The sequence below is a fragment of the Hermetia illucens genome, chromosome 3, assembly GCF_905115235.1.
Source record: "Hermetia illucens chromosome 3, iHerIll2.2.curated.20191125, whole genome shotgun sequence".
Lineage (NCBI taxonomy): Eukaryota > Metazoa > Arthropoda > Insecta > Diptera > Stratiomyidae > Hermetia > Hermetia illucens.
Window position 1 is genome coordinate 74,718,445 of NC_051851.1, and position 14,247 is coordinate 74,732,691.

Here is a 14,247-nt window from a genome sequence, read left to right on the forward strand (position 1 = left end):
TCACCTTTACTTTTTTTCCAGTCGCTGCACCAAGATCAAGTTCTTCGTATCGCAATCATTTCACTGCTTCTTTCTCTTCCACAGTCGCCGCATTTTACCACCATCCGATGGTCGTCTTCCGCCATACACGGTAGCCAGAGTCCCCAGCATCTTGGGGACAGGTGGCCACAATAGTAAAACCGCTACAACAACAACCAACAGTCCAGAATCAAAACGATCGCATAACGATTTGGCGCGGATATCTTCAGCGTTTTCACCTTTGAAGGCAGCCTCCAAAGGAATCATGTCTGCCTACGAGTAAGTATCTGAAGTTGTCTCTTACTAGATTTTAGTCTGTGGGTGCTGGAGGTGATTCCCAGGTAATGCAAGATATATTTGAATCGTTTTGCTTTATTTCATTTGCAGTGATAGACCCAGAGAGTACATTGATGTACCGTTACCGAAGTCAGTTATCAGTTCGAATCTTAATTTAGCGGAACACGACTCAGTTTGCCTAAGATTCAATCAGATACACGCAAATATGTAAGTACTCATGGTGGATATTTCAAATTGACTTAGGTACTGCAATTTTCGTAGTTGTAAGAATGCATTCGACCTCATGAACCTGTTGGAAACCAGTTCCAGTGACCCATTGCCGTAGCTATTCTTCATCTTCTTTCTCGTACCCCACGCTTAAATTGCAAAGCTACGAATATAAATCCAATGATATTGTGAAATGAATAATGGAAAAGCATTACAGTTAATGGATGAGGCTCGTTTCAAACGGACATAATAACATATACTATAATAGGCATAGCATAGGGAATATTGCAATTTTTAAGGCGAGTAAGAAGGAAATTGCAATGACATTGCATTCTACGTGAGCATATGCCACCATGGAAGTATTAAGCTGATACCCGCGTTCTCATCAATTATTATTATTATTCTGTTAAGGGAAAGTTGCACCGCGTCCTTAAAAAACTATTGTGCCCCTTTTACTGGTTATAGTGTACCTATTGATCATAGTATCTCAAGTATGTATGTTCCCTACTTCCAGATCTCTCAGCTTTGCATCTGATATTAAGTGTTCTCCCAGATGCCTCGACCTACCTCGCACAAGTGCCGGACACTATCCCAGGACGTGTATAGAGGTTTCGTCATACTCCTCACAAAACCTGCAGGCAGTGTCCGCAAATAACCCTAGCTTCCCTAAGAGATAGTTTAGCCGACAATGACCAGTGAGACTTCTCACTATGATTCGGAGGTTCTTTTTAGTGAGGTTTAAGCAATCCCTTCTGCGCATGGGTTCATATCCTCCAATAAGCTCCCTGGACTGCTCCATCCCGGGTAGGCTCGCCCAGTATAGTTCCCTCAACCATTCCTTTTCATTTCTTAGAGTCATAGCCATGAAACCGTGTAAAGGCGTCCCTGCTCCCTTCTTGGCTAGTTCGTCCGCTGCCCCGTTGCCATCCAACCCAGCATGGCCTGGAACCCAAAGTATCCAGACCTTGTTGGACGAGCCGAGTGTGTTCAGTCTCTCAACGCATTCCCACAACAGTTTAGAATTCATCCGGTTGGACCTAAGTGCCTTGATCGCTGCTAGTGTACCTACCCATTGGCTTAAAGTACATTTTCCTTGGACCAATGACACCGGCACCCGCTCCCTCTGCTCTGAGGGATCCGTCAGTGTACCGAGTAATCAGTTGCTGGTTTAAGCCGTATATCGCAGCCACGCTCTCCCAGTTTGCCTTGTTACTCCAACGTGTTTCAAACATCTTATCGAACTGAAACCTCTTTGTCATGTTATCTCTTGGAATCAGTAATTCGGGATACCGCCTAGAAAGAATATCAACCTTCCTCCGATTTAGGCAGCTCCCCGCCTCACTCATACTACGGGCCACCCTGAATATTGCCCTCCTTGCAGATGGAGAGGGGTTAATCCCAGAAGGATCTCGAGGGATGCCGTTGGGCATGTCCTCATTGCCTCACTGATACACACGCAAACCAGCCTCTGGAGCTTATGTAATTCCCTGGCTTGTGTGCTTAGTTCGGTTCTTTGTGCCTAGATTACCGCTCCATAGATAATCATTATCCTTACTATTGCAGTATAGATCCAAAGTAGTATCTTCGGGCTGCACCCCATTTTTTTCCTGCTATCGATCTACAAGTCATCAGAGCCCTCGTGGCTTTCCGACAAGTTTTTTCGACATGTGTCTTCCACAGTAATTTTTGGTCTAGCGTTATTCCCAAATATTTGACCTCTGTTTCTCGTTTCACCTCCATATCATGTAATCTTATGGCTCTCAGGTGATCAAACTTACGCTTGCTAGTGAATGGTACTATGGTGGTTTTGGCTGGGTTGATCCGCAGTCCCACCTTCTTGCACCAAGCATTAGTAACCCTTAGTCCACTTTGGATTCTATCACATAGGGTATCTTCATATTTGTCCCTACAGATTAAAACAATGTGTGTGTGGACAGCCTTGAGTGGTGTTCATGATAATAGAATTTGTACCTGTCGGTGCTTCTATTTGCCTGCTTTCTAGCATTTTGCCCATCCAGAATGCCAGGGTGTTTCCTACCCCCTTGCGGCTCAGGGCATCTTGTATCTCTGTGCGCGATGTGTTGTCGAATGCTCCTTCGATATCCAAAAACGCGCACAGTGTAATTTCTTTTGTTTTTATGGCATCCCATAGTACCTCTGTCAGCTGATACAGAGCAGTTTCAGTTGACCGTTCTGCCCGGTAAGCGTGATGACAGTGATATAGTGGATTACGCTTTAGAACGTTAGCTCTAATATAGTTGTCTATGACTTTCTCCACCGTTTTGAGTACGAACGATGTTAGGCAAATTGGTCTGAAAGATTTAGGGTGAAAAGGATCCTTTTTACCCGCTTTCGGAATAAAGACCACTTATGCCGGTCTCCATGCCCTTGGTATCCCAGTGCTATGCTCCCCCTTACCACCCTCAGAAGAGACTAAGATAATTCCTAGACCTCTCTGGATTAGTACCGGGAAAATGCCATCTCCGGGAGATTTCAGTGGTTTAAAAGTTCCCACTGCCCACATTAGCCTAGCTTCTGAGCATACCTCTTTTGCCAGTTTCCAGTTCTCCTTTCTTCTCCTTTTATGCGTTGTTGGGCTGCCAGGTAGAATGTTGTCGCCTGCCACCGTGGGGTAGGACCCCGGGAAATGTCCTCCTCATTTTCGGTAAATGTCCCATTTTCCTTCTTCAAACAGACAGAGGATATTCCCCCGTCTTTGGCTACAGCCTTGTACAGGCTGGTTGCTTGTGTGATCTGTTCGATCCCTTCACAGAATTCCCTAAAGCTGTTCCGTTTCGCTTCCCTGATCGCGTTGCTATACGCAGTCAGTGCATTTTTGTACCTCTGCCAGTTCCCGGTTTGTTTTGTCCGCTTGAAGAGTTTTCGTGCCTCTGTTCTCATTCTGGCCAGGTTCCTGTTCCACCATGGTACATCCCTTAATGACTTAACTGTCTTAGCCGGACAGCTGGCCTCATATGTGTCAATGTCGACTGAGTTGAGGTTTTCCACCATTGTTTCTAGTTCAAGTTCGCTCCTGATGTCACCGCCCCCTTGAAGGTGGGCAATGTTGTTGCTCAAGTGCGTTGCGTAGGATTCCCAATCCGTTTTCCTGGGATTCCTTATTATTCTTTCTTTCGAAATTACCCTCAATATCGAATCTGATTATCCTGTGATCAGAAATAGAGGGTTCATCCGACACCCTCCAATTCCTGACCATTCCGTTCAATAGAGTATTTCCTAGAGTTATGTCTAGTACCTCCTGTCTAGTGCTGGTCACAAATGTTGGAGTGTTCCCTAAGTTATATATTTCTAATTTATTGCTAAGAATAAATTCAAGAAGGTACTCACCTCTACGATTGATGTCGCTGCTTCCCCAGACTTTGTTGTGGTGGGCGTTGGCATCGCAGCCGAGGACAAGTGGTAACGCCCTCTTCTCACAATACCTCGTCAGTTTTGCGACTTGTTCCGGTGGAGCCCGGATTTCGTCTCCTGGGAAGTATCCCGATGCCACGACTTCCAATGAGACTTGGATAGCGGTTAAGAACTCTGAAAGACATATGTATTTCAAATTACGTTTAAGAATTATGCAAGCTCTTGGCTTTTCACAAGAGGAGTCTCAAATTACCTGCACGCTTCCTCCTTGCAGACCACGAATCTGTCCCCGGTACATCCAGGGCTTCTGAGCCAGCACTATTCCAATGGTCTCCTTGGAACTCGCCCTTGCAATTACTGCAGATGTAACTCTCGCATGGTGGAGGTTTATCTGGGCTATCTTAGTGCTGTCCATTGGATCCGTTATTGTTTGGAGCTCTTCTCCACTGTCGCAGTTTCGCCCTCCTCCTCCGACATGGCGCTTTCCTGCGCATTGCTGTCAACCCTAAGCCCTAGGAATCTTAGGTCTAGGTCGTTCAGCTTCTGCTCTTCACTAGGCAGCAGGTCTACTTTCCTGGTTGTTCCAGTCCTAATAAAGTAGCAAGAACAATAATAAGTAGTTATCCTAAGAATAGGAGTTTTTAGCAGGTGTTAGCTTCCATGTAGTTATCTACTTAGGCATTACGATTGTTGTAGATGTGGAGTAATACAATATCGTTTTTACAGGGGCGCTCCACAAGACACTTCAATGCAATCACATAATTCTAGCGGTCATGACTCTGGCCTGGGTTTTGTAAACCGTGATCAAAGTCAAACTCCACAGGAGAAATTACTCCGAATAATGCATCAACGACAAAGTACCGGTGGTGTTGAACAATGCTCCTGCGGGCGCGTGGATACAAGTAACTGTTGTACAGGAGATAGTAGGTAAGTTAGCAAACAGAAGGAAAACCATATTTCTTGGGCATTTCGAAAATAAAATCGTTTCTAATTATATATCCTTCCTTTTCAGCGATAGCTATGAAGACTCCTTAAAGGACGAAGAGACTAGGAAGAGAACTTTACCAAGCAGTGGTCGAAATCATGGGTTTCGTCGCAGTATTCGAAATTCACGACCAAGACAAATCGCCCGACATTCATTTTCTGGGGTTCGAGACGACCTGATTCAACAATCACCCCGCATGGGACCCCGACCTCGAGGCAACAGTTTTCGTTACTCAGTTAGTGATCTGGAACGTCGCCTCCACAATCTGGAACAATCGTTCCGGGAACCATTCCACTTAAAGGGTAATTCCAGATGCTAGTGATACTTCCATAGCAACATAGTGACATAGGAATAAGAGCAGAGAACGTTGAGTGTAAAAGAAATTACCAAATTTACAAAATGACGGAATGTTTGCAATAACGCGTACCATAACAATTTGATCACAAGGATATGTCTAAGAACATATTTCCACGAAGCAAAGTGTTACAAGAAGACTATAAAATGCATATTATTTGTTCATATGAATTAGAATATTTACCCATGTGCCCTAAGAATTAATTAGATGTATAAGTAGTTATTTCACCATAATTTGACTTGTAAAATATGTAGTTGGAACTGTACATATTATCGTGATTAAGTTAATTTTAGCATATATGTATTGAAGATGTAAATAGTTCATACTCACAGGAAAAAAATACAATGTAATATTTCTTAAAATGATGACTCTCATAATTCCTCTGTTCTAAACATAATTCTATCTGGATTAATTTTTTAATAGACTCTCCCAGAAGAAGATGTCAGAACCATCGCTTCCACATACTATCTCAGTTCAAGTTATCCTGAAACACTGGACATTCTATGGTGATGATTATGTTTACCCTCTTCCGATTGGTCTCACATGATTCCTCCTAGACGAATTCTACCACGAGTTGTCTGCTTCGGTATCTTAGGCCCAATGAAGAACATCATTGGTGCTGGCGATATCCTACCTATAATCCTGGTTTGGGGTTCTTTACGCTCTAATGCTGTTGTAAGCTTACCATTAAGTGGGATAACAATGAAACTAAAACGCTGTCCCATAGAAAACTGAAGCTGTGTGCATACTCTATTCTGTATAAAGAAATGAATAGAAGACACACGTACCGAAAATTGGGCATTGCTTCAACATCAGCTCGAGGTATTCAATAATTCCTTTTGAAATAAAAGTTTTCCCACCAACCTCAATATTAATCATATTTCTTTCGATATGGGTGAATAGAATGTCCTTTCGGAAAAGGAACTGCCGAGCAGCTTAACTATGTAGCTAAACACAGCCGTTTTATGAGTTTTTATGAGCCCTTAATTCCTTTCTAGTTTGCCGAATTGAATGCATTTTTGATGTTCCACGTCACCATGAGACAACATTTGGTGAAGCATATCGTATCTCAAGCTGGACTTGGTAAAAACCGAATTGTTCTTCCAATAGACCGTGCGATATGATGATGAGTCTCCCAGTTGCTTGCTGAGCTTCGATTGTAACTTTTTTTACTTTTTCATCGAGTTAGAAAAGTTCCTTCATGTGTGGCTCAAACGCGCTGATAAATTAGGCCTCGTCTCAACAGCCAGTTTGAGGATACTATTGGGGGTGGTCAAATAGTAGTATAGGTCCCAGGGTGGATACGTGGATTGGTACCCACGATGGAGCATAAATCCTGGGATACGCCCGCTGAACCAACGTCAACAGCTTCACTATCCAAATCATATCTCCACCTCCACAGGGTGACCGCTGGGAGCCCTTTCTTAACGAAAGGCTGCAGACGGAGAAGGATGAAGGCCAGTCTCCCGCGCCTAAGAATGGGACAAGTTATACCAACTCTACTCTACTCCAGGTTGGTGGTTGGGTAGGGCTGACAACCCTACACGGAAAGCAACCTCTTACGAAGGCACAGAAGGAGCCTCAGACTGGACCGACTACACAACGAAGAACCCGGCAACGACAATGTAATAACGATTTGCTCATTTTCTCATGGAACGTGCGCTCCCTGTACAGAGATAGGGCTGATGTAACAGCGTTGCAGGAGATGCGTTGGACAGGGACCGGTTTAAGGATAAAAGTCACAGTCGGAGTACGTTTCTTAGTCAGCCAAAAATGAAATCTGCTGTTATCGGCTTTAAAAACATAAGCGAATGGGTGTGCACTCCGCGCTTGCGAGGCAAATTCAGAAACATACGCCTCATTAGCGTTCACGCCCCTACAGAGAAGACTGCAGAGTCAGAGAAGGATACCTTATACGAGGCAGTAGAACGAACCTTGAAAGCTTGTCGCAGATATGATATCAAAATCGTACTTGGAGATTTTAACAGTCAAGTAGGGACGGAGCCCGTATTCCAGCGATACGTTGGCTCCCATAACTTACATAAAAATACAAATGATAACGAACTGCCGATTATTCAATTAGCAGTGTCACACGAAATTGTTGTTGAAAGTACCTGGCTCGTGTGGAAAGCGGTCCACAAATATACGTGGGCCTCTCCAGAGGGCACTACTTTCATCCAAATACCCCACGTGTTGAGCAAACGCCGCCACCTCTCAACCTTGATGAATGTCAGAACATGTAGGGGTCAGGTCTGTGAACTAGAAAAGTACAGAGAGCAACCGCACCAGGCGCGCAAGTTTTACCAACAAGTCAGCAGGATGAAGCCTTATACACCTCGATGCTCATCCTGCCGAGACAAAGAGGAAATCTGATTTCCACAGAATGGACATATTGGAGCGATGGGTTGAGCACTTTCATCAACTACTCAACAACCAGAACATCGGTGAGTTAAAGGTTCCGCCAACTGAAGACGACCAAGTATAGAAGAAACAGTCTGTGCAATTCATTGGCTTAAAAATCATAAGTCGCCAGAAGCCGATGGAATTACAGCCGAATTGGTTGGAAATATGGAGGTGACTAATTACACTAAGCAGTTCATCAACTTATGCTCAAGGTGTGGGACAGGGAATCAATGCCAGGCAAGAAGGCATTTTCAGTCCCGCACATAAAAAGGGAGGTATCACGCAGTGCAGCAATTATAGAAATATCACGTTGCTGAGTACCATCTATAAGATATTCTTCGCTATTGTGCTAGCCCGGATAGCCCCATACGCCCAGAACATCATTGGCCCATACCACTCCAGGCAAATCAGCAATAAATCAGTTTTTCTCTGTGCGGCAGGCGATGGAAAAACTGTTGGAATATGAACATCAGTTGCAACATCTTTTCGTTGACTTTAAAGCCTCCTGTGATAGCATAGCCAGGGTAAAACTGTACACTTCCATTAGAGAATTCGGTATCCCGACAAAATTGATAAAATTGACTAGGCTGACCCTAACCAATGACTGAAGGCAAAACGAAATATATGATGGCAACGTCAGCACCAACTAAGAACATCAAACCGCATTGATCAAACGGGAAGATTAAAGATAGCAGACTACAACTTTGAGACCGTTGATAATTTCTCATATCTAGAGTCGAAAATCACAACCGATAACAGCTACGACGACGAAATCCGCGCAAGACTTTTTAAGGTTAGTTACTTTTTAAGGATATCGAATTGATGGACATCGTCGCAAAACCGAGATGCCTGGAGTTCCTTATTAAGGCAGGCCTAAATAAGGAAACCGGTTGTTGCCCCGTTAATGATGATGTTTGTTTTTGATTCTAATCTAAATTAAAAGCTTTATTATTCCATTAATTCCTTCTTAGTTGTCAGAAAATTGGAAACACCTCTAACGGTACTTTTTTGACGTTCGCTTTATGCAGGGGAAGAGTGGCATTCTAGAGTGGCTTCCTATAGTATTCGGCTCCTGGCTTCTTCATAGCAACTCTGTACGCTGTCTCCAGAGATTCAAACCTGCTCCGAGAAAGATCTTTACAACATTTCTGCTTGTTTGTGCACATGACCTGCTTGTCCTTCCTTACTCTCGCAGAAGTCCACTTTTCATCCCACTCATAGACGCGCTTTCAAGACCATAACAGCCATTTGAACCTCTACATACGCATCCTCCTCAAATACTTTTACTGATCGTCCCGGATGTCGAGTCCCGCCTGCCCCCCCCCCCCTTGTCCCTCTGTACAATGATTACCTTAAAAATCTACAATAATTGCTTTCAAATCGCCTGTCAAACATAAAGTTAAATTACAATACGTCTCGTGAGGAGTTTGCCTTAGTCTTCCGCTTTAAGTCTGAATACACTCTGCAGCCGATTGCAATGTTCAATAGTTCCTTAGTCCCCAATGTTGCGGCTTTGGAAAGATAGACTGTCACCACGGGGGTATATCATCCAGGACACATGTCATCAGTTCAGTATCAGTATGAGGCCTAGCCGAAAGGTTATGCCGCCGAACACGCTTAACATTACTGCTATCCGATTTGCTGCTCCTCAAAAGTGATTAGTTGTTTCAGATGCGCTCCTAATTTACTCGAGGTTTCTTCTTTCTGGATTTGGGTTTATAGGGAGTACCGTATAAGTAACCCTACTAAATGATAGCTTAGGTCTACCCGAGGCATACTAGACGACCTCTTCCAGATCCAGATTTTTCTAAAGATAGTATAAATACGCTACTGAGGGGCCTTCTCTTTCTGACGTCTGACAAGTTAACCTCTCTCGTTTCTAATCATGCAGCTACGACGTGGTTGGACTTACCCATGGTGACAAATAGGTATCAATGAGGTTCCGTTTGAATCCAATTAGTTATCCCTGCAAACTATTCACTGTGTACTGTTCCAATGACACCCTAGTTTGGGCTGCGGGGGTTGGTGTAGTGCCTATCATGATACGCTAATGGAGAGTTGCATATCGTTGATCCGAACAGCTATATTTCGGATCAGTCTACCCTATAGCCCACTGCAATCCTTGCAAATCTTTGATACGTGGATAAAACTGGTTACAGGGAAGATATCTAAAACATAAAACCATAATGCTTACAATATTCGTTTTGAGAATAATGGGGTCCTAAGTCCGCATCAACTTAATGCTGGACCGGACCAAATGGGGAGCAACTTACTCCCTCTTTCCTGGTCCACGGACCCCTCGCTTAGGGCTTGCACCCAAACTTTTCAAAAAAAAGTCAGCGATCACGGCTTTACGGTTTCTTACGAATATTTTCAGCTCTGGCCAAGCTCTGGTCAATAAGGCGGATTTGCGCTCAACATAATTCGTAGGCATGTCGTGTTCTACGAATTATACAAAGGAGCACTCAACATCTGGCATGGAAGGTTTTTTGGAGCCCAGGCACCATATAGTGGCAGCCTCCTGATTTTTTCAGATTTTTCGGTTTGGTAGTTTCTGAGGATGGCCCCCTTAAAGAAGTGATCAATTTCAACCCCCCGCGCTCCCCACCCTTCCAATGAATGTCAAAACTAAGATCGGCCTTGAAAAGTACTAATCGAGACCTTTAATTTGATACCCCACATGACTATATTTGATGAAAAAAAATTGTACACCCCCCTTTTGCATGTATGGGGACCCCCCCTTAAATTCGACGTAAAAGGATGTAATCCACTGTATGCGTGAGCGTTCACAGTTCCCACCTTTCTACCAAATTTGGTGTCAATCGCTATAACTGTCCCCGAGAAAAATGCGTGTGACGGGCAGACAGACAGACAGACAGTAAACCGATTTTAATAAGGTTTTGTGTTTACACAAAACCTTAAAAAAAAACGATTTTAAGATTATCAATATTTTAATTTTCAACCAAATTGAAATGCACTGAAAAATATTGCAGCCGGCGAATGTTCGAAAAAAGTTTTATCGCCAAACCAGGTAAAGATGCGACGTTTCTTGTGCACCTTGTATTCGGGCGATAGTTTCCCCAAAAATGTGCAAAGACTGTCTTGCGGATTAACTACACTCTCTCCACTGCATTGCCTCCATAGCTTTTACGCTTGGTCCTGCAAATTAATTATATAGCGATATGTGGAATATTTGCATTAATTTAGTTTCTCACTTTTGTAGAATAGAAAATATGTTTGAAATAATCGGTGCTGTCCGGATAGCTCAGTGGTTAGAGCACAAGGCTGTCGCACGGAAGATCGCGGTTCAAATTTCACTGGTGGCAGTGGGATTTGTATTGTGACTTGCTGTCGGACACCAGTCGACTCAGCTGTGAATGAGTACCTGAATCAAATCAGGCTACTAATCTCGGCCGAGCGCAATGCTGACCACATTGCCTCCTACAATGTACTGTAGTGTACCGTTACTGTCTTGAATGAAGTGCTCTAACATACTTCAAGGCCCTCATGCAATATGGATTGTTGCGCCAACGATTATTATTATAATCGGTGCAGGCAGATATTACATTACTGCCGAATCGTAAAGTTACATTAACGTAATATTTTTCATCCTTTCTGTTAAAAACTGATTGATTAACGCGCACTAAATCGTATGTTTTACGGTAGCTAGGATTCAAACTACTCGCCCACGGTGTAATATGAGGTGCCTTCCAATCACCGCATTTTTTCATTGTACATTATTTCTTTCACTCCAGGTAAAAAACTAAGCCACCGGCAAAACCCTCCTTTCATATAAGAGAATTCGCTATCTGTTTCCCAATATGCATCTAGACGCAATTCTATTCATTCCGATTTCTACGGTCTAGCATTTTAGAAAATGGGCAAAATCTCATGAATGTGGCGATAACTGGTTCCATTTTAACATCGAAGTATCTGCTTTCTCTCTGATAGGGTCAGGTCAGGAAAATTTCTTTAACATAACTTTTCACAATTCACTAAGGTAATTAACAAATTTGCTTTCAAAAATGTTAATCGTGCTAAAGGGTTCCATTTCAATTTAATTTGTTAATTTGCCAAAATTCCTTACGTGAATATTATTTTTTTGGAAGACTATCCACTTTTCGGGAGCTTACTGTAAAAGCTAATTCAACTAATAATTACGGTTTGGGCCTTGGCTAAATGCATAGTTTGAGATATACTGATATTGAAATTATATCAAATGCACCAAGATTTGACAAAGCGTTCGACTTTTATGATTTGGATCAAACAATTTGGCTCACTTTGTTGGCTTTTTAAGGTTTTCTGTGAAACAAGCTCTTATTAAAATCGATTCGATGTCTGCCTCTCTGCTTTCTTTTTTTTTTGGGATGCCGGAAATCTTCAAAAGCCCCTGGCCTGGTCACGCAAGCGTGCAGGATATTTTCCCACTACCGCCCACATTTGCAGTGGATGGTTTGTCATAAACATACTGCCCGTGTTGCCTATAGCTAAGCTTCCCGTCTATCATCACTCCCAAGTATTTGATGGTCGTATAACTGTTTGTCTGTCACACGCACTTTCCTCAGAAACGGCTATAAAGATTGACACGAAATTTGGTGAGAAGGTGGGAACCGTGAACGCCCAGACATGCAGTGAGTGTCTACGCTCGGATTAAACATTTTTAAACAAACATTTTTTTCACCGATTATAGTCATGTGGGGTATCAAATGATAGGTCTCGATTAGTGCTGCTATTCTTGCAAATACCGATATTTTGGGGAATCACTTGTTCCCTTTATCAGTGCTAACAAGTCTGCTCATCAATAGGCTTATTAGTTATATTTATGCTAGTCTAAATCTATACTATATACTCTACTATTATAATTATGGCTAAATTAGAATTTTAAAAAAACTTATATCGAGGTCCTGTAAAAGAATAAATATTTAATTACATTCTAATGGCTAATTTATCTATCCTGAAACGAGAAGAGGTTTTTTTAATTAGTTTTTTTAAAAAGTTTTTTAAACAATGGGAAATAGCAATTACCCAGATCTGAATTCAACCTAGTGTCTACCGGTTGTTTGCTAATGAACAAGCTTTCATAGGCGTCCAGCTGGTTAATTTTCCTTACTTGTTTTAAAACTTTCAAATCATCGGCGCTTATTTTATGGCCGCATTCCACCATATGTATGAAAGCCAACTCTGCCTCCTTCGTATGCTCCATAAATCTGGTAGTTACCAGTCTTTGCGTTTGTCTTTTTTCGTTTGAGTTTTTCGCTCCGTTAGTCTTCTTCTGTGAGAGGAATTGTTAGATGCGGTGGATCATCGTGCCATAAGCTGCCATTCTATGCTGGTAGCTGTGGAACGAAGTGGCCGGGATTGTACGCTGGGTGCTGGTAGGTTTCCTGAAAATAGAAAAAGAAAATGTAGTCCGTCTGATTAATAAATAAAAGAAAGTCAATTGGTTGTTAACTTCAATCTCAGGAGTGAAGGATATTTTAGGGTGTAGCGTATTGATTTTATCCAGCATATTTTGGATACTTGTGTCCGGGATCACTGTCAAAATGTCATCCACGTACCTCAACCATATATTTGGCAATAATTCATCCAACTCCATTTTCTCCTCCAGTGATGCCCTAAAGATTTCACTTAGGAGTGGGGAGGGATGATTGCCCATCGCTACACCCGAGGCTGTCTTGAAGTATTTTCCCATATTGTTTAGCCTTTCTCCTCCATTCTGGTGTCGAACCAAAACGTAGTAGTCACTCTTCAAATTTTGCTATTGCCTCTTTTACAGGCGTACTGGGAAATAGAGCCTTGACATCAAATGACACGCCAAAGCCCCCACTACAATCAATCTTTCAAACAATTCTTTCGAATTTTTGACAGATTGGGTTCCGTTGATAGATCCCAATTTTTGGCATTCCTCAAAAAAACCACTTCGCAATGTTGTAAGTAGGGGAGTTAGAATCTGCAATAATCTCCCTCATCTCATTGCCAGATTTGTGTATTTTTGGTTGGCATCTAATTCTGGGTAAAGAGGTGTTTGGTATCCGCAGCCGGGCTAGGTTATTAACCACTAGAAAGCATTCTTTTAGGGCCTTCTCTACTCGTTTTATGGATCCTGGCAGCGGGCCATTCCTCAGTTCAAAGTAGTTTCCTCCAGTCAACGTTTCCAATACTAGGTTACCGTAATGTTACTTATCCATAATTACAATCGCATTACCTTTGTCCGCTTTTAGGTAGAAAACTGGCTTCTTCTTCAGGTCTCGTACGATATTGGTTTCCCGCTGGTTAGCAGACTTTCGAATCTTATTTTGGTAAGCGATGGCTTTTGATGGTTCATGCTGGATTTCCTCTTTTGCTTCGTTGCCCATCAATTTTATGGCTCCTTCCACATCTACTACAACGTGTTCAACTGGCAGGTCAGTTTTTACAGCATAGTTCCAGCCCTTGTTTAGGAGATCCATTTCCTCATTGCTGCAACTAAGGTAAGGTATGAAAAGTTTTGTATATTCCTTGATTTGATTTCAGTCCACAACTATTCCAGTTGTAGACAGTAATATATATATATATATATATATCAAACTACTGACTTTAGTATTATATTGATGTTTGGTGCTGTGGGTTG

General features: G+C 42.5%; 1 protein-coding gene across 1 annotated transcript in view; it reads left to right on the plus strand.

Annotated features, from left to right (window-relative positions):
• LOC119652367 (cadherin-89D) overlaps window positions 1-5,579 on the plus strand; it is a 225,788-nt gene extending 220,209 nt beyond the window's left edge. Inside the window, exons 11-14 of the mRNA XM_038056459.1 lie at window positions 85-297; window positions 406-522; window positions 4,621-4,821; window positions 4,907-5,579. Of these exons, the coding sequence (XP_037912387.1) occupies window positions 85-297; window positions 406-522; window positions 4,621-4,821; window positions 4,907-5,198 (823 nt within the window). The 3' untranslated portion in view covers window positions 5,199-5,579. The remainder of the gene's footprint in view (window positions 1-84; window positions 298-405; window positions 523-4,620; window positions 4,822-4,906) is intronic.
• The last annotated feature ends 8,668 nt before the right edge of the window (window positions 5,580-14,247 follow it).